The sequence below is a fragment of the Capra hircus genome, chromosome 11, assembly GCF_001704415.2.
Source record: "Capra hircus breed San Clemente chromosome 11, ASM170441v1, whole genome shotgun sequence".
NCBI classification, from domain to species: Eukaryota; Metazoa; Chordata; class Mammalia; order Artiodactyla; family Bovidae; genus Capra; species Capra hircus.
The window spans coordinates 100,104,472-100,124,953 of NC_030818.1; the positions used below are offsets into that span (position 1 = coordinate 100,104,472).

Genomic DNA, 20,482 nt, shown 5'->3' on the forward strand with positions numbered 1-20,482 from the left:
CATCCAGGTAGAGGTTATATTCTAATGGGGAAGCAAAATGCAAGCAGATAAATAAGGTACTTTCAGATGGTGAAGGTATGGGACGAGCACAGAGCAGGGTGGTGTGATGGAGCGACGTGTAGCTGGGCAGAGAAGGAAATGTACACATAGGATCAAACCCTTGCCCCAGACGGGAATGGGAACAGCATTTCAGGGAGAGAGACAGGGTGGGGCAAAAGCCTCGAGATAGGAATGGCCCTTGGGGTCCCCAAGGGGCTGCAAGGAGCAGGAGGCTGGCTGGAGTCAGGGGCCAGGGAGCGGCAGCCAGCCCCTGTGGTGCATTTTAGAACCTTGTAAGATTTCACCTTTTACGCCAGGTTCAAAGAGGACCTGTATGTATATCTGACTCACTTTGCCGCAAGCAGAAACTAGCATAAAGCTGTAACTCAACTATACTTCAATAAAAATTATCTTTAAAAATTATATATAAGAGAAATGAAATATACATTAATGTGTTTAGAGGTAAAGGGATATCGTATTTGGAACTTATTCTCAGCCAGTTAGAAAAAAAAAAAGAATACAGAGAGAATTCTATCATGATAAAAGGAAACGAATATGGCAAAAATGTTAACATCTGGTGATATGGGTGAAACGTACATGAAAAACCTTTGTATTATTCTTGCAACTTTCCATTGTGAAATTACTTCAAAATAAAAAGTTAAAAAAAAAAAAAAAAAGAGGACAAGAAGGGAGTTTAGTCCCGGGAGAAACTGGCTTTTTAAAAACCGGCTGAGGCTGCACCTTTCTGGGGGCAACTGTCCCGGCTGGTGGGGGGTGGGGAGGAGGCAGGTGCTCAGCCCCACCCTGGCCCCTCTACCTCTCCCCCAGCTGGGGAAACCAGTGCTCTAGGGAGTCTATGGGTTGGTCCCCAATTCCCCATCTGCTCCCCACACAGACACACCATCCGTGTCAGCTGTAAACGGCGTGGTGCTGGCTGCCGAAGGGGAGGAGGCAGTGCTGGCGTGCGTGGCGACCGGGGTTCCCCCGCCCCGGGTCATCTGGTATCGAGGTACACGGACTGGGTGGGGAGAAGGGCCTGCAGAAGGGGCCTGCGGGGGGACTGGAGGATCAGCTTTCCAGGACAGTCATGGGGGCACTCGGAATGGGATGTCTGGGGAGAATGGACTGTTTCAAGCAGCCCCTGTCACCCCTAGCCCAGTATCCATATATAACTGATGCAGACTGGCTCAGTGATCAGGAACAGGATTTAGAATAGACCCAGGTTTGAATTCTGGCCCCCTGAGTGGCCTCGGACAAGTGACTTGACATCTGTGAGCCTGCTTCCTTAGCTGGGAAGTCAAAAGACAGCTTGTTTCTCCCTAACATTCCTCTTGTTTATTTGGCGGCATCGAGTCTTAGTTGCTACACATAGGCTCTTTAGTTGTGGCAGGTGGGATCCAGCTCCCTGACCACGGATTGAACCTGAGCCCCCTGCACCGGGAGCTCATGGTCCCGGCCATAGGACCACCAGTCTCTGAGACAGGTTGGTTGTGTGAGGATTAAATGAGTCCATATGTGCAAATTGTTTAGAACAAGCCTGGCCCATGGCCTGGGTTCAGTGTCCTTAATGGTGGTGATGAAGATGCTGTGATTATCAGAGAGCTGGCAGTCGTGCTGAGCATTCTGTTGTGAGGCTTTTCTGAATTAGTGAGTGTAGAGGGTTTTCTGTGTGTTGGACCCCAAGCTGGAGTTTGATCAACAGGAGCCGCTCTTGCTCCCACATCAGTGAACCTGGGTCCCAGGGCTCCTGCCTTGGACTTTCCAGGGCAGAACCCTGGGCTCCTTCTCAAGTACAGCCCCCTCCCACCCAGACGCACTCCAGCCTTGGCAGCACCTGTCTGTGATCTCAGCAGAGCCTCACCTCGACACTGACAGGCAGCGTTGGCTCAGAGTTTGAGCGTTTTGTCCGTGGCCACCAGCTAGTGGCGGCAGAGGTCTCGGGGCTCCTTCCTCAGGGTGTGGTCACTGCCTGTAGTGGCTGGGAGCTCTACCAGCCCAGCCCAGGAGCCGCCTTTTAAAGGGGGACCTCCCAGCAGAATGGCTTTCCAGGTGGTGCTAGTGGTCAAGAATCCACCTGCCAGGGCAGGAGACGCCAGAGATGCCGGTTCGATCCCCGGGTCAGGAAAATCCTCTCTGGATAAGGCAGTGGCCACCCAGTGCAGTATTCTTGCCTGGAAAACCCCATGGACAGAGGAGACTGGCGGGCTACAGCCCATGGGGTCGCAAAGAGTCAGACACGACTGAGCACAGCACACCCACCACCCCGTGGAATGTTATTCAGCCTTAAGAAGGCATGACGTTCAAGTTACACGACAGTGTGAGTGCAGTTACCGTTGAACTGTATGCTTGAAAATGATCAAGATAATAAATTTTATGACTTTCTTTTTTGCCACAATTAATTTTTTTAATTTGACTCCCATGACAAAGAAAAAAAATTGAAAAAAAAAATCAGGCCCATAGCAGCTATTGTGTAGAAATTTCCCCCTACATCTAATTGGCCAAATGAAGAAAAAAATCTTTTATCTGTGACATTTTCAGAGACATTTGCTCTAATATGGGGTAATTAAGTAGTAAAAACTTAAAAGAGAAGATAAAATGTTTTCTTAATTTGGAAAAAAGGAATGCAGTTTTGAGACAACATAGATGAACCTCGAAAACATGATGCTAAGTGAAATAAGCCAGAAACAGAAGGATGAATATTATATGATTCCACTTAACTGAGAGGGATCTCTTCTAAGAGATGCCTAGTGTGTGCAAATTTAGAGACAGAGAGGAGAAAGATGGATGCCCGGGGCTTGGGCAGGGGTAAATGGGGAGTTAGTGTTTAAGTAGGGCTTACATTTGAGAAGATGAAAAAATTTTGTGGCTGGATCATGGGGATGTACCTGATCCCGCTGAATTGGACACAGTGCTTAAAACGGTAAAATCTTGTGTTATGTATATTTACCACAATTTTAAAAACAAGCAAAAATTAAATTAAGTTGTAAAAAAGGTTCAAAATCAGGGTGATCCCTCAGGCCTTAGGAGCCTGGAGGGGTGGGAGTCAGGAAACAGTAAGAGAAATGAGAATGTATCATCAGAGAGGCAGAACTGGGGGGGATGGTGGGGAGCTTTTCCCAGAGCTGACCCAAGCCTCAGTCTGCCGCTGAGCAGAGGGTAGGGACCCAGGAGGGAGACCCAAGCGAGGCGTTCTTGGGTAATGAACCTGTCACATGCAAGAGGGCAGGCTGAGACTCACTCTTGACCAACAGAGGGACTCAGGGAACTGGACTTAGGGGTGCTCACTTAAAAGAAAAATTTTTTAATTGTGGTAAATTGTGCATAACATATCCAATACCATCTTAACCGTTTTTAGGTATATTCATATTGCTGTACAACCATCACCACCACCCATCTCCAGAACTCTTTTCATTTAGCAAAACTGAAAATCTGCACCGATGAAACAATAGGGGTCCTGATTGCAGGGTGGGGGGATCTTTACCTCACCCACACCCCTTTGAGGTCCCAGCCTTGTGGAGCTGCAGGAACCCAGGGTCAGGAAGGCAGCTTGATCCCCAGGCCTCCTGTGGCAACCATGGATACCTGCCTGATGTTTTCTCATCTTTGGTCCAGGGGATCTTGAAATGATTTTGGCCTCTGAGGACTCCATTTCTGGGATGCTGCGGATCCCGGTGGTTCGTGAGAGGGATGCTGGCATCTATACCTGCCGAGCTGTCAATGAGCTGGGCGACGCCACTGCAGAAATCCGGCTGGAGGTTGGACGTGAGTGTACACCTTGTCCCCGCCCGTGCCCTGCCACCTGCCCTACTTCTGAGCAGGGAATACTCAAGTAGCAGAGAATGCCACCCTGCAGCCTGCCAGTGGGGGATTTGCATCATTTGGACCCAGAGCGCGTGGGACAGGGATTTTAGAGGGAGATGGTGTATGCGCTCCCACTTGCTGTGTAACAAATAGCCCTGAAACTCTGTGGCTTAAAATAGTGAGCATCTATTGATGCACAGTCCTGGAGGGTTAGGATTCTGGTTCTGACTCAGGGTCTCTCACAGGAAGGCACTTATTACACTGGTCAGGGATGTGGTCATCTGAAGGCTTGACTGGGGCTGGAGGATCCACCCTAAGTTCATGTATGAGGCTTTTGTCAGGAAGCCTCTGTTCCTTACCCTTATGGTCTTCCCTGGAAGGTTTCTCGTGACATGGGTTTTCCTAGAGAAAGTGAGTTGAGAGGGATAGAGAGAGAGCATCCAAGATGAAGGAGTTTAGTTTAGTCGCTCAGTCTTGTCTGACTCTTTGCGACCCCATGGACTGTAGCCTATCAGGCTCCTATGTCCATGAAATTTTCCAGGCAAGGGTACTGGAGTGGGTTGCCATTCCCTTCTCCAGGGGATCTTCCCAACCTAGGGATTGCACCCGGGTCTCCCACATTGTAGGCAGACTCTTTACCATCTGAGCCACCAGGAAAGTAAGTCTTTATAGCCAGTCACAGTCTTGGAAGTGACATACCATCATATATCCTATAGGTCACATGGACCAACCCTGGTATTGGTAGGTGGGAGAGACCCCTTAAGTGTGAGAGTCCCAGGAAGCAGGGGACATTGCCCACCATGGAAATAGCTTAGCTCCAGCTTGGGCACTGTCATCCCTGAGACCCGAGTTCCAGTTTCGTGTCCATCACTGACCATCTATATGCTTTGGTCAAGTCATTGACCCTCAGTTTCCCCATCTGTAAAATGGAGCCGAGGGTTTCCCTGGTGGCTCGGCCATAAAGAATCTGCTTGCAATACAGGAGAAGTAGGTTCGATCCCTGGGTGGGGAAGATCGCCTGGAGAAGGAAATGATAATCCACTCCAGTATTCTTGCCTGGGAAATCCCGCGGCCCGAGGAGCCTGGCGGGCCATAGTCCCTGGGGTCACAAAAGAGTCAGATACGACTTGGCGACTATACAACAGCAAAGCAGAGCTGACCACACTGCCTCCTTTGTTGAGTGGCTGTGAGGGTTCAATGAAATCAGACACATAACGTTTAACACTGGGCTTGGCCCATCATGGGTGTTTAATAAATGGAGAAGTGATTACTCCCCTTTTACAGACGGGGAGTCTGGATTCTTCTGTGGCTGGAACATGGCCTTGGCCGTGATTGCCATGAGGTCTTGGTTCCAGGCCTGGATCCCGGGCACTGGGAACTGCTCGGAAGTTGTGGGCGCAACTCCTTGGCGTGCCGAGCCAGAGCAGATGGGGCTCTGAGGGTCGGCTGTGGCCATGATGGGAAAGACAGGTGCTGGGAGTTCTGGGGAAGTGCGGAGAATGAGGAATGGGCTTGAATGGGCCGGGTGGGATGGCCAGGGGGCTCCCCAGGGAGGCTTGATCAGGACGGTCCGGCCCTGGGGGAGACGGTGCCATCAGGCTTGGGGATCCTCCCACGCTTGGGGATGCCTTTAGTGTTCATTCATCTGTTCCATCATTGCCACCCTCCAGCACGTGGTCACCAGGTGGCCAGGCCCTGTGCCCCAGACCCTGGGTTGGGAATACAATCGCATCAGCCCTTACGTTGTCCTTGGTGCCAAGAAGAGAGACAGTAAACAGACAATTAGAATGCTCAGTGTACTGAGTAATTAGAAGTGGCATCCGTGGGGCCTGTGCCCAGAGAAGGGGGCTAAGCCAGCACCAGAGGCCAGGAAGGCTTCTTGGAGGAGATGATGTCTAAGCTGAACCCAGAAACAGTCAGGTGACAAGCTGCACAAAAAGATCTGTACAAAAAAGATCTTCATGACCCAGATAATCATGATGGTGTGATCGCTCACCTAGAGCCAGACATCCTGGAATGTGAAGTCAAGTGGGCCTTAGAAAGCATCACTACGAACAAAGCTAGTAGAGGTGATGGAATTCCAGCTGAGCTATTTCAAATCCTAAAAGATGATGCTGTGAAAGTGCTGCACTCAATATGCCACCAAATTTGGAAAACTCAGCAGTGGCCGCAGGACTGGAAAAGGTCAGTTTGCATTCCAGTCCCAAAGAAAGGCGATGCCAAAGAATGCTCAAACTACTGCACAATTGCACTCATCTCACACGCTAGTAAAGTAATGCTCAAAATTCTCCAAGCCAGGCTTCAGCAATACATGAACCATGAACTTCCAGATGTTCAAGCTGGTTTTAGAAAAGGCAGAGGAACCAGAGATCAAATTGCCAACATCCAGTAGATCATCAAAAAAGCAAGAGAGTTCCAGAAAAACATCTACTTCTGCTTTATTGACTATACCAAAGCCTTTAACTGTGTGGATCACAATAAAGGGTGGAAAATTCTGAAAGAGATGGGAATACCAGACCATCTGACCTGCCTCTTGAGAAACTTGTATGCAGGTCAGGAAGCAACAGTTAGAACTGGACATGGAATAACATACTGTTTCCAAATAGGAAAAGTAGTACGTGAAGGCTGTATATTGTCACCCTGCTTATTTAACTTCTATGCAGAGTACATAATGAGAAACGCTGGGTTGGAAGAAGCACAAGCTGGAATCAAGATTGCCAGGAGAAATATCAATAACCTCAGATATGCAGATGACACCACCCTTATGGCAGAAAGTGAAGAAGAACTAAAGAGCCTCTTGATGAATGTGAAAGAGGAGAGTGAAAAAGTTGGCTTAAAGCTGAGTATTCAGAAAACTAAGATCATGGCCTCCAGTCCCAGCACTTCATGGCAAATAGATGGGGAAACAGTGGAAATAGTGGCTGACTTAATTTTTTTTGGGGGGGGGGCCTCCAAAATCACTGCAGATATGAAATTAAGACGCTTACTCCTTGGAAGGAAAGTTATGACCAACCTAGACAGCATATTAAAAAGCAGAGACATTACTTTGCCAACAAAGGTCCGTCTAGTCAAGGGTATGGTTTTTCCAGTAGTCATGTATGGATGTGAGAGTTGGACTATAAAGAAAGCTGAGTGCTGAAGAATTGATGCTTTTGAACTGTGGTGTTAGAGAAGGCTCTTGAGAGTCCTTCGGACTGCAAGGAGATCCAACCAGTCCATCCTAAAGGAGATCTGTCCTGGGTGTTCATTGAAAGGACTAATGCTAAAGCTGAAACTCCAATACTTTGGCCACTTGATGCGAAGAGCTGCCTCATTGGAAAAGACCCTGATGCTGGGAAAGATTGAGGGCAGGCGGAGAAGGGAATGACAGAGGATGAGATTGTTGGATGGCATTACCGACTCAATGGACATGAATTTGGGTAAACTCCGGGAGTCGGTGATGGACAGGGAAGCCTGGCGTGCTGCAGTTCATGGGGTCGCAAAGAGCTGGACATGACTGAGCGACTGAATTGAACTGAACTGAACTGAGCTGAACTGACAAGCTGCGGGGACAGTGTTCCAGGCAAAGAGAACAGCGTGTGCAGCTCTCCCCCAGGCAAGAGAAGCCAGGCAGAGAGCGAGGCGCGAGGGCGGGGAGGGGCGAGGCCGAGGCGGCCGGCTGCCCAGCTGTGGGTCACTCCCGGCCTTCGGCTAGGGAGCCCGGTGGCGTCTGGGCTTTGTCCTGAGGAGGTCGTGAGTGGTTTCTAAGGAGAATGATGTGCTCAGACTTTCCCTGTCTGTGTGGCTGGGCTCTTGGGTGGGGTGGGGTGGGTGTGGAAAACCATAGGGCCTGATGATAAAAATATAATAAGTCTTCCGTGAAATCTGCCCTGTAGCAAGGCCAGCTCTAAGCACGTTTCAAGTACTAACCTGTCATCCTCATGACAGCCCTTTGCAGTGGGTTCCACTTTATCCTTTCATAGATGGGGAATGAGGCACAGAGAGGTTAAGTGACTAGTCCAGGATCACACACAGCTGGGGAGTGGCAGAATCTGAACCCAGGGTCAGGGATTTTTAGTCCCTGGACTTGGTCCTGATGCTCCCAGCAGGGTGAGCTTGGACGTTGCTTCTCTACTCTGAGCCTTGGGCTGCTCACTTACAAAATGTTTGTGGCTGTTGTGTGAGTAAGAGATAGGAAAGGTCTTGGACAAGAAGGGCTCTGATAGATGTTACTGTCACTGTGATTAGTCGGTGGGTTCTGGGTAGGCAGAGAAGGTGCTCCAGGGATGGCTGCCCTGGGTGTTGTTACAAGCGGTCCTCCTTTGTTCCGTGTCTGATTCCTTTTCAGCAAAGCCTTATTTCTTTGGGGCCCAGGCCAACCCGCCTGCCTGATCCTGTTCCTTCACCTGGCAGCCATTGGTCTGGAGGCCATTTCCCCATATCAGAGGGGCGAGTGGAGGGCACCCCAGAGGCAGGCATCTGGAGCACGGGGCCAGTGTGGCCTCTGGCCTTGAGGTCAGGGACGGGGTGGACTGTGGCCCAACACCTGTGTGTCTGGGGAGAGCTGGCCTGGCAGTGGTGGTGGGAAATTGAATTTCCTGCCCATCTGGGTGGCAGCTGTGGTGCGGCCTTCCTGGCCAGGCTGCCAGAGCCTTGCAGGGCTAAGAATGGGGCACTGTGCCCACTTCCTGCTGTTCAGCTGGGAACTGGCTTCCTGGAGGTATCGGCGTTGGGGGCAGGGTACAGAAAGGAGGGCAGCCTTCCCCGGACCTGCCAGGGAGTGCCCACACTGTGGACCAGCCTTTGAGGGTCTCTCCCCTCTGGGCCTGGCATTTGTCAGACAGGAGTCCCAGGTCGAGGTCCAGGGCCTGCTGCTTGTTTGGCCAAGTTATTTACCTTCCTGGGCCTTGCCTTCCTCATCTGTAAAATGGGGCTGCTGATGACAGAGGCTTATTCATAAGGTCCGTGAGAGATTTCATGAGAATGTGCTTCACTCAGGACTTGATTGAAATAAATGCTCAGTGTACCGGGGGCCGGGCCTGGTGACAAGGGCCTGGTGTGGCAGAGTGAGACGGAGTGATTGTCCTGCGGCTGGTGACCAGGCTCCATGGCCATCCCCAGTGCCCCCAGTCCTCCCCAGAGCTCAGTGCTCTTCCTACTATTTTCAAACTGCTCTGGCCCAAGTTCCCGTCGCCCTGCTGGTCTCTCTTGAAACGGATGCTCACTTTGCGGTGCGCGTGCTTCTCCAGGTGCGGCGTGCGGGCTCAGCAGTCGTGGTGCTTGGGGTTTGTTGGCCCATGGCATGTGGGATCTTAGTTCCCCAACCAGGGACTGAACCTGCGGCCCCTGCATTGCAAGGCAGATTCATAACCACCAGACCACCAGGGAAGTCCCCACTCAGCCCTCTTTCCACTGGCTCATTTTCGTCTCTGCTTCTCATCCCTGACTTGGAAGCCTCTGGTTGCTGGGTGGGTGAGCAGGGGGCGGCGGGTGTGCGTCTATGAAAGCAAAGCCCCTCCAGCCAGCTAAGGGGAGCAGGAGAGAAACACAGCTGCGCTCTGGGGCCAGCATCCGGGCTGCTTCTCCATCAGGCAAGGGCCCAGAGCCCATGACCCTTTTAGGGCTGCTGGACAGGGCTCTGATTTTAACTTCTTTTGCCATCAGGAGGAAAAAAAAAAAAAAAAGTGAAGAATAAGTAGATGAAAATGAACCCAGCCTGGATTGTGTTTGTCTTTATAAACAGTCATAAAATACAGTTTAAGATTTTAAGATTTTTTTGTTTGTTTGTTTAGGGAGGAGAGTCATCCTGCACTTCTGGCCAGTGGAGCTGAGGCTCCAGGCTCCACCGCAGGGTCTTTCTGTGGGGAAAGGGGTCTTCTCAGGTGGGGGCTGTGGCAGCCATCCCCAGCCCTGTCTCCTTCCAAGAGACCCTGGAATCCTATAAACAGGGCAGGGCCTGAGGCCAGCCTCTCCTGTGGTCACCCTGCCCATCGGCCGAGTCTTTGGGCCTGGGTCCCCCGTCCTTCTTCTGGCCAGGCTGAGTCAAGACTGATTAGAGCTCCGTTTCCCAAGCTGACACATCCCCACAAGCTCTGACCCAGGGCTCTGGGCCATGGGAACTGGGAGGATGGTGGAGGAGACTGGGGGGTTGCAGGGTCCCCAGATGATGATAAAGAACTCTAGAACTGGGGAGAATATAGTTATCTCTTTCTGGAGGGGGATCCGAGGTCCAGAGCAGTGAAGGGGTTCATCCACGGGTGTCCAGTGGGGCAGAGGCCGTGAAGTGGGGGTGGGGAGGGGCCCTGCCCAAGCTTCAGGCCTTCAGGCTAGTGGCCCTTGCCTAGAGGGCCAAGTAAGGAGAAGTCATCACCTCTGTCAAAGTCACTTCCTTGGAGAATCCCTGGGGGTGGAGGGAATAGCTCATCAGTGCTGATAAGTCTCAGTTTTGACCACACCCTCCCGTCCTGCCCCCTCCCAGGCTGGTGGCTGGCATCCTTCACGGGGCAGTTTTCTCTTCCTGAGTGTTTCTGGTTCCCCACACAGAGCTGCCTCTCTGCAAACGCACTGCAGCGGTCAGATGATGAACTTAGAGAGCATGGCGGCTGCTGTGTGTCTAGCTGTCTCAGGGCACTCACAGCTCCTGGCGGGGAAACCTCTCAAGGTCGAGGCAGACAGGGCCATTCCTGGGAAAACCTGGGGGCTGCGGAAATAGCTCATCCCTCCCTGCAGGGGGCACCAGAGAGTCTGAGGAGGGGGCTTGGAGCCTGAAAGCAGAGGTGGCTGAGCCTCATGGATGGGACCCTGGGAAGGGCATGGGGCTGGCAGCCCGCCCCACCTCCAGATGCTGCAGGACCAGCGTGGGCCCCACGTGGGCCCAGCTTTGCATCTCAGTCTCCCATCTGCACAGTAAAGGGACCAGAGGACCCCCAGCTCTGGTGTGCAGGGTTCTGGGGTCCTGCCTTATTTGGAGGCTCCAGTGATGAGCAGAGGGAAGGCTGCATAGGAGACAGAGTTGCAGTTTTAGGGGCGGGATCTGATTCTGGAATTTAGCTGACTGCACCTCTGAGAGAGGAGTGAAGAGCTGCCAAGTTGCCCCTGAGTACCGATGAGATGCAAGGGTGCAGTGGCTGACAGCCTGGGTCTTAGCAGCAGCCGGATCTGGGCTCCGACCCCAGCTCTACGATTGACTTTGAACTGCACCTGGGGCAGGTGTCTTAATCCCTTTGACCCTCAGTTTCCCCATCTGTAAAATGGGCTTTCGAATTGTGGTGCTGGAGAAGACTCTTGGGAGCCCCTTGGACAGCCAGGACATCAAATTAGTCAATCTTAAAGGAAATCAACACTGAATATTCATTGGTGCTGAAGCACCAATACTCTGGCCACCTGATGTGAAGAGCCACCTCGTTGGTAAAGACCCTGATGCTGGGAAGATCAAGATTGAGGGCAGGAGGAGAAGGGGCAACAGAAGATGAGATGATTGGATGGCATCACCGACCTAAATGGACATGAGTCTGAGCAAACTCCAGGAGACAGTGAAGGACAGGGAAGCCTGGCGTGCTGCAGTCCATGGGGCTGCAAAGAGTTGGACATAGCTTAGTGACTAAAAGACAACAAAATGGGGTTGTAAGAATACCCACTCAGTGAGTTTACTGAGACCGTGAATGAAGTCATGTTTCTAAAGTGCCACCATCTTGCCTGTCACGCAGTAGGCATTCCAGATGCTACCCTTTGATGTAACATGAAAGTCTCTCAGTCATGTCCGACTCTTTGTGACCCCATGGACCATACAGTCCGTGGAATTCCCCAGGCCAGAATACTGGAGTGGGTAGCCTTTCCCTTCTCCAGGGGATCTTCCCAACCCAGGGATCGAACCCAGGTCTCCCGCATTGCAGGCAGATTCTTTACCAGCTGAGCCACAAGGGAAACCCAAGAAGACTGGAGTGGGTAGCCTATCCGTTCTCCAGCAGATCTTCCCGTCCCAGGAATTGAACCAGGGTCTCCTGCACTGCAGGCGGAGCTATCAGGGAAGCCCGGAACCCTCTGATAGCCGCTTACTATTATAAGTCAACTGTCCCTTCTTGGGGAGGAAGGTGAAGTTCAGGATTGGGAGGAGAATGAGAAGGAGGGTGTGCTTTTTAATACCTCACATTTGGGAGAAAAAGCAGGGTTCTTTGGCTATGGAAGGAGAGGGTCAAGAGGCAGCGTGGGAAAAACGGGGACCGAGAGAGAGGCCTGCGGGAGGAGGGAGGTTTGAATTGGGCCCTGCAGTGTGCTGGGTAGAGCCGAGGAGGCAGGCTCTGGAGGTACCTACTCAGGGTGGGGGGAGGGGAATAAGAAAGCTGTATCCCCAGGGCCAGGGCTTTGCAGGACCAGTAACCCCATCTGAGGCACCTGGAGCAGATACTTGCTTGGATTCTCAGCTGCTGCAGCTGCCAGGCCCCAGTGAGAAAGAAAAGTGACTTGCGGGTGGTGTCTGAGCTCAGGTCCAAGACTGTCTTCCTCCTTGCAGCGATTTTCCAAGTTGTGTTTATATCCCTGGAACTCCCCTGCTCCCCGAGGCCAAGAGGGAAATTTGATGTCATGATTTGGATGGAAGGGGGAGATTTCTGGAGAGAGACGGCAAGAACAAAGGGGTGGAGGATTTTCCTCCATGCTGGATGTGATGGGTTCGGAACAGGCTGGGGTCCTTCCTGGTCAGGGGTCTGGGGACAGGGCTCTGAGGGCAGTGCCCAGAAGCTGCAGGGAACGGGGCCTGGACCTGTCTGGAGTTGGGCCACCTTCTGGCCAGCAGAAGCATGGAAAGGATTATGAGTCTCTGTTTGGGGAAATAAATTACTTCCATGCCCCCACTCCCCATCATAAAAATAAGACAATGCTTAGGAGAAAAAACTTTGAAAGAAACACTGCAAACCATTAACAGTGGCAGGGACGTGAGGTTTGAAGTGTGTGGAGCAAAAATGAAGGCTAAACCCTTGTGTGATGCTTGAATTTTTTTTATAATTCAGGCGCCCTTGTTTACGTCTGTTATCCTGGTGTAATTATTATGATGGCCCTTTTCACTCTCCAGTGTCCCATTTGGACCATAAAGCCTAAGGTCAAGTTATTTATAGGCCTGTTTTGACTTTGTAGTAGAGATTTATATGCTTATTACAAGACGTTCAACAAGCAGAGAAGGATGTTGCGAAGTAATGATGAGCTAGAACCTCCCTATGAAGTTGGCTGTTTGGGGTTGTGGAAATGGTGGCCAGAGTCCAGGAGATGCGTGAAGAGAAGCTCTGGTGGTCCAGGAGGAAGGCGTGGTTGGGGGGTGCTCTCAGAGCTGGTGAGGTTCCTGTGGTCAGGCATGACTTGCAGCCCCTCCAAGCTGGCTTCCCGGGAGATGTCGCCTGAAGGAGCAGGCGTGTTGCTCCCTGTGTGGCTGGACAAGGCGGGGTCCCCGAGATGCCATGTGGGGTCTGAGGACTTCATCCCTCTGAAGGCTGCTCGCTCTGCCTCTTTGTCTCCAGGAGCCTGTCAGGGCTGCACCTTGCCAAGCTCAAGCTGGCCCTGGAGCCCTGGATATGAGTTAGGTTCTTGAGGGAGGGGCTGGAAGAGGGAAATCCCCCAGCGAGGGGAAAGCAGGCAGGCCTTGGAACAGTGCCCTTGGGGCTGAGCAGGTCCAGCCACTGGGCAAGGCTGACTGTCCCCTCCCTGCAGATGCACCCCAGCTCTTGGAGCTGCCCCAGGATGTCACTGTGGAACTGGGGAGGAGTGCCCTCCTGGCGTGCCGGGCCACGGGTCGCCCACCACCTACCATCACCTGGCGCCGTGGAGATGACCAGCCTCTGGGGCCCGGGCTGGGCAGCAGGACTGGGTGGCCCGATTCGGGAGTGCTGTTCTTTGAAAGTAAGATACTGGGGCTGGGGGAGGGTGGGCAGGGGAGACAGAATGGCTTCTGACGCCCTAGGCCCCCAGACTGGGCAACTGGGAGCAGCACACTGACCCCCGAGCTGGCCATGGGTCAGGCTGATGCAGGTCATACTGCAGCCGAGTGACTCTGGTCACGCCATTCCACTCCTCTGAACCAGTCACACCAGTGACAGGACCTCCCACCCTGGCTTAACAACAGTCCACCTTAAGGAGCTGCTGTGTGAGTGACACACGGAAACCCCTTAGCACAGTGTCTGACACGTGTTAAGTGTTCTGTGTGATAGCCATCATCGCCACCGTCACCATCCTCACCATCACCACCATCCTCACCATCATCATTGTCACCACCGTCACCATCATCTTCCTCATTATCATCTTTATCTTTATCAATTCCATCACCATCACCGCCATCACCATCCCCACCATCCTCATCGTCACCACCATCGTCACCATCATCCTCACCATCATCATTGTCACCACCATCGTCACCATCATCTTCCTCATTATCATCTTTATCTTAATTCCATCACCATCACCACCATCACCATCCCCACCATCCTCACCAACCTCACCATCATCCTCACCATCATCATCGTCACCACCATCTTCCTCATTATCATCTTCATCATTATCAATTCCATCATCATCACCACCATCACCATCCTCACCATCCTCACCATCATCCTCACCACCACCATCTTCCTCATTGTCATCTTTATCTTTATCAATTCCATCACCATCACCGCCATCACCATCCCCACCATCCTCACCATCCTCACCATCATCACCATCATCCTCACCATCATCCTCGTCACCACCATCGTCACCACCATCTTCCTCATTATCATCTTTATCTTTATCAATTCCATCACCATCACCGCCATCACCATCATTTTCCCTACTGTGCCAGGCCGGATGCTGAGCACTATATTTGCATCATCTATTGATCCCTAAATTATCCCCGTTCTACACATGAGCAAGCCTAGGCCTTCTCACCTTTCCAAGGCCTGGCTGTATCCCCTATCCTTCTCCTCCTCGCCACCCCAGCCCTCCCACCTGGCCTCTGCAGGGCCGGGCTGTGCCAAGGGCGTTGTTGGCGCCTGGGGAGCTGGAGCCTGCGGGCACTGGAGGCAGGACATGCTCTGGCAGTCAGGCCTGCCTTTTCCTGCCCTTCAGGTGTGGTCCCCGAAGACCAGGCCCCGTATGTCTGCGAAGCTGAGAACGTCTTTGGGAAGGTCCAGGCGGAGGCCTACCTCCTCGTGACTGGACACGGTTCGCTGGTGGATCTGGAGAGGAGGGGTTTGGTGGGGACATGGGCCCTCCGGGGAGGCCCCCTTGGCTGCCCGTCCTTTGGGACAGGAGTGTCCACAGCCAGGCTCCCCTAGAAGAGCATCTGGACCCCTACTTTGAGGGTAGTGTGCCCCAAGAAGTGTGCCCTTTGACCCTTTTGGGGTCCCCAATCCTGATGCCTCTCTGGGTGCCCTGGGGAGGAGCAGAGGGGAGTGAGGGCCCTGGTTCCCACGGGAAGCCAGTGTACCGACGCCGTCTCCTCTCCCTGCAGTGCCCCCACAGATTGCCAGCAGCGCCCCCACCGTCCGGGTGCTGGAGAGGCAGCCGGTGTCCCTGCCCTGTATCGTCCTGGCTGGGAGGCCCCGCCCCGAGCGGCGCTGGCTCAAGGCCGGCGTGCCTGTGAGTGCTGGGCCCCTCTGGGTGCCGCGGGCAGTGTTGCAGGGAGGAAGGGGCTGTCACGCTCACACCTCGGCCTCTGCTTTGCGGTTCCCTTGGACTGTCTTCTCCCTTCCCCGCCTCTTTCCAGAACTTTCTCTGATAATGCACTAATAGCATCCTTCACCCTCTCGAGTCCTTGACTGGAGGAGCTTGTGCTTCATTTGTGCTGCAACTGGGGAGCAGCAGTTTAGTGGGGGCATGGACACAAGGCATTCGTCCATCGCCCCCGTTCTGATGGTTCCAGGACGGAGACGAGGTCTGTGCAACGGAGCATTTGCCCAGCTGCCTGGCACTGCTGGGCACACAGTGGCTGCTTCACCCACCCCCACTGATCTGGTTTTCTTTGTTGTTGCTGTTCTTTAGTCGCTAAGTCGTGTCCGACTCTTTGAGACCCCACGGACTGTAGCCTGCCAGGCTCCTCTGTCCATGGGATTCTCCAGGCAAATATACCGGAGTCGGTTGCCATTTCCTCCTCCAGGGGGTCTTCCTTTCTCAGGGACTGAACCTGAGGCTCCTACACAGACAGGCGGATTCTTTGCCGCTGAGCCACCCGGGTCCCTCTATTTCCCTTCTCCGTTCACTCCTTTCCCTCTCCGGTCTGTCCTCAGACATCTGAGGTCCGTGTGCCCAGGAAGTTATTAAAAAGGTGCCCTCACCCCAGAAGACACCCCAGAAGATGCTGGACACCCAGGGGAGGCAGCAGCTGTGTGGGCAGACTGCTGGTCCCGGCCCCACTGTCCCGGCCCCTAACGCAAGGGGACAGACAGTGTCCAACTCGCGGAGTGGGCACGCTTTGTGGAGGCTGATCACGGGGGTGACCCCCTCTGCAGGATCACCAGGAGGAGGACCCTCCCTGGGCACACGGGCTGGGGCAGGGAGGAGCGTTCCCCAGTAGAATCCGATGGGCATGAGGGGAAGGGGTGGCCCTGGGCGTCGTCCATGCCAGGACACGGACTGACCGGAGATGCAAAGCTTGTTTTAGCTCATCAGGGACACTGGGTAGGCCTGCACCTGCCCAGATGCCAGGGGCAAAGAGCAGAAGCCCCCTCAAGCTCACTCAGCCCCAAGGGATCCCAAGACAGCCTGGGGGCATCTCCCAGAACCCGAGAACGGAATGTGCAGCCAGGCTAGAGGGACAGGGACAGGGAAGCCCAGGGCGGGCTCACCTGGCGGAATAGTCCTCACCAAGGATAGACTGGCTGGGCATCTCTGCAGAGGCGGCCCCAGGCCCCATTCTGGACTAGCCTCCCCTGCCCCACCCTAGTCCTGATGGGGACACACCAGGCCAGTCGCCAGGAGCCGCTCTCTCTGGGACCACAGCTGATGCGGCCGCACCTCCGCTCCACTCTGCATGGCTCGGTTCTCTCCCCAAGCACGGGCTGTCCCTCCTCTCTGTGGCCTTGGTGTGCATGGGCCTCAGAGCTCCAGTGCTGACTCAGTGAGGGCTCTAGCCCCAAGCCTACCCTCCTGGGAGGGGCTCCTTTCAGTGCCCTTGGGTCAGGTGTCCTGCCCTGGACCGGTGGACCTTGGGCGAGCAGGCTCAAGGGTATGCTGGGGGTCACATCCACCTGGCCCCAAGGGTCTGTGGGGTCTCATGACTATTCAGGAAGGGATGGGAGTGTCACCCCCAGGCCCCCACCCTCTTTGCAAGCCCCTGGCCTCTCTACCCAGGCTGTTCCCTGCTGGGCTGGTGGGCAGTGAGGTTTCTGGCGTTCTCTTAGCGGCTCTGAGTGGGGCCCTTGGTCCAAGCTGATTCTTCTTTGCCCCCACCAGCTCCCACCAGGCAGCCGGCATTCCGTTCGGGCAGACGGCAGCCTCCACCTTGACCAGGTGTTGTTGGAGGACGCCGGCAGGTACAGCTGTGTGGTCAGCAACACGGCTGGCTCTCACCATAGAGACGTGCAGCTGGTTGTCCAGGGTGAGTCCTGGGCTGGTGGCGGGGGGCAGGACGGGATGGGTGAAGGTGCCCAAGGGGAGCTTGATCTTGAACACCTTTGTTTAAAGAGACTGCTTGCACGCATAGTACATATTCACTGTAGGAAATTTAAAGACTGGACCAAAAAACTCCCCCCGAAAGCAAAAAAACTACAAAACAAAATCAACTTTCTGTAATACCAGAATAATCTTACACATGTTGGGTATCATTCATACCTTATACACACGTGAGCTTCACATGTGCACATATACACGGTACGCACTGTATATATATTCATACACATTTGTATATTATAAACATACATATACATTATAAATATTCTTTATATGTCTTGTATATGTTATTTTTGCATGATATATATTCTGTATATAAATTATTCTGTATATAAATATGAATTCTTCATATACATGTACATAGAAATATTTAGAAACCAGCTGGAGTAATATTACCGTCTTACAACCCGAGCGTTTCTTGTGACAATATATGGCGTGCTTTCTGCTAATAAGACTCAGAAGCATTGGTTTTGGACTGCGTGTCCCCTGTCTGGATGGACCACGTGTATCTAACCTGCCCCCCCAGCCCTGTCCAGTGTCTCACCTGCGTGAACCCCTGGGGATAAACATCCTGATGCCCCACCTTTGCCCATGTGACCAGGTCTTTCCCTAGGATACACTATTGATGTGGAATTGAGTTTTGACTCACGGAGACTGCACATTTTTTAGGGCTTTTCGTGTATTTGCCCACTTTCCCATCCACAGTGTGGGAGGGGCCCTGCCTCCCTTCACACCCAACCAGGTTCTTTTTAACATAAAACAAGAAGTTTAAGTCCAGTCACCGAATACATCAATACCCTCTTTCTGTTTGTTTGTTTCACTTGTTTTATTAAACCCCCGAGGGATGAGTGGGAAGAACTCATGGTTCCTCGTTTTGTAGTGGAAAACCGAAGCTCAGAAGGAGGCTGGGTCTAGAACCCAACTGCCCTGTCTCTTTATACTTCCAATTAAATAGTGACCAAAGGTGGGATATGTGCCACGTCCAGACCTCTAAGAGGGTCTGTGCATGTTAGTTTTCCTAACTGCTCGAAGTGGAGCGTTTAAGAGCCTCCACGCTCTGAAGTTAAGGAAGCTGGGGCTCCAAGACGGAGGTAACAGCAACTCATAGCATCAGCGAGGGCTGCCTCTGCAGGAAGCCTCCCCCTCAATTCCTGCCCTGCACACAGCCCCCTCTGTGGGAGCAGCGATCAAGCTCTGCTCTCCTGGCTCATTTCACTTCCATTCAACAAATTCTGATTGACTTGCTGGCTTTGGCCACCTGGGAGAATCCAGAAGGGCATTCCCCCGAAGGAACTTAGTGTTACCACCAGAGCCCTTGGCTTCTGGCCTTCCCTCCTGGGTCTGATTTCTCCATGCCCAGTTCCCTTCCGCTGCTCCTCCTCCAGACACCTCCTCCCCCGCCCCCGCCCTGCCCTGTTTTAATGCCTGAAAATCTGGATGGTTCCCAGGATGGATTCTGCATTTGTTTTCAAGTTCACTGTGTCCTGTGAACATTCTTGCTTGCCACTTCTCATCTGTCCATCCCCAGAGAGTGAGCAGGGAATTGAGGTTAATCTAGCTTTTTTTTTTTTTTTCTTTGCTGATCAAGGAATATGGGTACCAAAAGATTAAGTGATTTATCTGAAGTCCCACAGTGAAGAAAAGGCACAGCTGGTTCCTAGACACAGGCTGCCCTCTGTCTGGGACATGAATTTACAGCAGTGGCGGCTGTATTCTCCTGCTAACATGTTATTTTAAAAAATCATGATAAAGTATACATGATATAAAGCTTACCATTTTAACCATTTTAAAGTGTACAGTTCAGTGGCATAAATTAAGTAGCGTAAGCGGCATCACGTTGCTGCGCCAGCAGGCTCATTTGCCCAGCTTGTGCATACTATCGCTTCAGTCACGTCTGACTCTTTGCCACCCGATGGATCGTAGCTCCCCGGGCTCCTCTGTGCATGGGATTCTCCAGGCAAGAATACCGGAGTGGCTTGCCATGCCCTCCTCCAGGGCGTCTTCCTGACCCAGGGTCGAACCTGTGTCTCTTATGTCTCCTGCATTGGCAGGCGGGTTCTTTACCACTAGCACCATCTGGGAAGACCCTTGCCCAGAATGCAGCAAGCCAGAACACTGAGATGCTGAGGTTTACTGCAGAGAAAGGGTGTGTTCACACAGCAGTCAAGTGAGGAGACAGGAGAATAAGTCTCAGATTGGCCTCCCCAAAGGCCAGAGGCTTAGGATATTTATTAAAGAAGTAAGGTGGTCTTCAGTTCAGTTCAGTTCAGTTGCTCAGTCGTGTCCGACTCTTTGCGACCCCGTGAATCACAGCATGCCAGGCCTCCCTGTCCATCACCAACTCCCGGAGTTCACCCAAACTCATGTGCATCGAGTCGGTGATGCCATCCAGCCATTTCATCCTCTGTCGTCCCCTTCTCCTCCTGCCCCCAATCCCTCCTAGCATCAGGGTCTTTTCCAATGAGTCAACTCTTCGCATGAGGTGGCCAAAGGCATGGGAAAAGGTGGCTACAGGTAGGGAAAGGGCGAGGTCATCATTGTTCTGTGCAGGTGTGCCTGGCTGACTTGCTTCTCCATGAGATGCACGTCCAAAAATGGAGACGCCTAGCATGATCTGAGGGTGGGGCTTTTGGCCCTCTGATGTCAGAAAGTCACTTATCAGACACCTGTGTAGACACAGTTTTAGGGTCGGTGGTCCCAATCAGTCTTAGCTGGCTTGTACTCTAACTAAACACAGCTGACTTCCAGTTGTTTTCCTGGAAAACAACTCAGACAAACATCTTATTGTTTAGGCTACACGAAGCTTGGAGGATATGCAATTTGCAATGAAACAATTAAGCGAGCTTGCTCAGCGAAGGCAGGCTCAAGCAGAAGGGTAGGCAGCAAGCTGTAAGATAAGCTCAAGAATTTCTGTTAGTTGCCGGTATTGTTAACCCCATGGGGCTCAGTTTTGGGATGGGTTTTTAACTCCATGGGACACAGTTTCACAACCATCACCACCATCCTTCTCCAGAACTTTTTCAACTTCCCAAGTTGA

General features: G+C 52.6%; 1 protein-coding gene across 1 annotated transcript in view; it reads left to right on the top strand.

Annotated features, from left to right (window-relative positions):
* Positions 1-20,482, top strand: part of HMCN2 (hemicentin 2) — a 173,956-nt gene that overhangs the window by 47,506 nt on the left and 105,968 nt on the right. The window contains exons 14-19 of the mRNA XM_018055981.1: positions 935-1,048; positions 3,652-3,801; positions 13,516-13,704; positions 14,905-15,000; positions 15,290-15,417; positions 17,230-17,374. Coding sequence (XP_017911470.1) covers positions 935-1,048; positions 3,652-3,801; positions 13,516-13,704; positions 14,905-15,000; positions 15,290-15,417; positions 17,230-17,374 — 822 coding nt within the window. The remainder of the gene's footprint in view (positions 1-934; positions 1,049-3,651; positions 3,802-13,515; positions 13,705-14,904; positions 15,001-15,289; positions 15,418-17,229; positions 17,375-20,482) is intronic.